This window comes from Acanthisitta chloris, unplaced genomic scaffold, assembly GCF_000695815.1.
Source record: "Acanthisitta chloris isolate BGI_N310 unplaced genomic scaffold, ASM69581v1 scaffold3729, whole genome shotgun sequence".
NCBI lineage: Eukaryota > Metazoa > Chordata > Aves > Passeriformes > Acanthisittidae > Acanthisitta > Acanthisitta chloris.
In genome coordinates, this window is record NW_008690657.1 from 3,669 (window position 1) to 5,782 (window position 2,114).

Consider the following 2,114-nt stretch of genomic DNA (forward strand, 5'->3'; position numbering starts at 1 on the left):
GGGAAGGATGAGAGAGGTGATCCCAAATCCAGGAGGATTTGCCTCCCCCAGAAAAAAGGGTCAGATCCACCCTGGGAAGGGCGAAAAGCATGGGAAGGGACAGTGTTGGGAAGCAAGTGGGAGAGGGAAACAGGAGGCAGCAGCTCCAAGGGGAATGTGCTCCCATCCCAAGGCAGATGGATCTGAGGGGAAGGATAGTGCACCATCCCAAGCCAATCCAAGTTCCAAGGTGGATCCTTCCCTATCCCAAACTGAAGCGGTTCCGGATGGTGGTGCTCGTGAGATCCTGCTCAGGAACTTGGATCCTTTCCCTATTCCAATCCAAACCAGAGGATCCAGAGGGTCTCAGGAAACTCCAGAGGATCTCCAGGAAGCACCAGGTGGTCCTAGAAACCTTCAGGGGTCTCAGGAAGTTCCAGAAGGTCCTGGGAAGGTTCAGGGAAGCTTTTGGAGGAGTCCTGGGAAGCTCCAGAGGTCTCCACGGTCCTCCCAGGAAGCTCCCGGGAAGGAGCAGGAGCCAATCCAAGCTCAGGGGCAGATTCGGAGGCGAGTGCCCTTGGCGAGGACACGGAAGAACGGGAAGATTTGCCGTCGGAAGGAAACGCGGAACGTGTGGATGTGACTCATGTTCTCGGCGTCGTAAAAACCAAGTTGTCCTCGCTCGTAATCTAAGTAGATCCCAAAACGTTTTGGCTGCTCCAGAAGCGCCAACACCGTCTGCTCTGTAGCCGTTAGCGCGTGGAATTTCTTCCCGTTGCTCCCTATGGCCCAAATTTCTCTCCTTGGAGTGGTTTCTCTTCCCAAACTTTTCTCCCGACATCCAGCGTTTTCCTGCATGGCTCCCACGGCCCAACCACGGCGACCTTTGACCTCTACTTCCCAATAGTGACGTCCGGAAGTAAATCCTGGTGTTCCCAGGACGGATAAGTCGCTTCCGGAGGTGTATCCGGAGGGATCGGAGCGTCGCTCGCTCAGGCGGACGCTGCGGAGATCCAAGGAGAGGTTGAGACGTGAATGTGCCGTGCATGGATCCAAGGTGATGTCAGCTGTGTCCAAGGAAAAAAAAATGGGAAAAAACAGGAGTTAGGGATAGGTAAGGGATGGAGGGAGTGGCCCAAGGTAGAAGTTTGGAGCTGGTGGTGGATGGATGGGAGCCAAAGGACCGTGGAATGCTGGAAGGGATTCGGTTCCTGGTTGGCGTTGGTTTGACCTCCCATTCCCATCCCAATCCCCACCCCTTTCCCTCCCCAATTCCCACCCCTTTCCTACTCCTTCACTCCCAATTTTCCACCCCTTTCCCTCCCTCAATTCTTCCCCTCCTTTTTCCCAGAATTTCCTATTTTTCCCGCATTTTTCCTCCCACCTTGGGGCACTTTATGGAACACCTTCTCCATTTTCCTCAGGATCACATCCTTCAGGAAGCAATTCCTGACTTTCTTTTCCACATCCACTGGCACCAGCTCAGACTCTTGGAATTTCATGTTCTTACACCTGGAAAAAAAAAGGGGGAAAATTGGGATTTGGGATACTCTGAAGCAGGAAATGAAACCCTGAAAGCTCCAAGCTCATCCCAAACATTCCCAAATCCCATCTGTATCCCCTAGGGAATTCCCTCCATCCTGACCCTTCCCAGATTCCACAACCCAAGGCTGAAAAAGCTCCTGGAATGGTTTTTCCCAGCTCCTGGTGGAATGGACTCACCGGATGATGGTTCCTTTGATATCCTGGTGGGAAGCAGATGGAAAACAGGGAGAGAGAGAAGGTTAATCAGGATCCAGGGGAAGATTCCCATGAGGAAAAGCCTTTGGAGGAAGGCTCAATCCCACTTATCCCCCTGCACACACACATCCTGGGCCCCCTAATCCCAGTTTTCCCTGTCTCCCACACACCTTGAGCCCATCCTGGGCTCCCATTCCCAATTTTTAGCCCCCAATCCCAGTTCCTCCTACACACCTTGGGCCCATCCTGGCTCTCCCAATCCCAGTTCTCCCTTTCTCCCACACACCTTGAGCCCATCCCGACCCCCCCCAGTCCCACTTTTCCGACCCTGAGAAGCTGCATCCCGTGCTGCCGCGCGGCGGCCTGGGATTCCGTGAGGAGCCTGCGGAGCGCGG

General features: G+C 54.2%; 1 protein-coding gene across 1 annotated transcript in view; it reads right to left on the reverse strand.

The window, feature by feature from the left end:
* Positions 1 to 528: 528 nt before the first annotated feature.
* The window catches only part of TRIM41 (tripartite motif containing 41), a gene marked incomplete at its 5' end in the record, with an annotated part of 2,120 nt that continues 534 nt past the window's right edge, over positions 529 to 2,114 (reverse strand). The window contains 4 exons of the mRNA XM_009081882.1: positions 529 to 1,046; positions 1,364 to 1,491; positions 1,702 to 1,724; positions 2,047 to 2,112. Of these exons, the coding sequence (XP_009080130.1) occupies positions 529 to 1,046; positions 1,364 to 1,491; positions 1,702 to 1,724; positions 2,047 to 2,112 (735 nt within the window). The remainder of the gene's footprint in view (positions 1,047 to 1,363; positions 1,492 to 1,701; positions 1,725 to 2,046; positions 2,113 to 2,114) is intronic.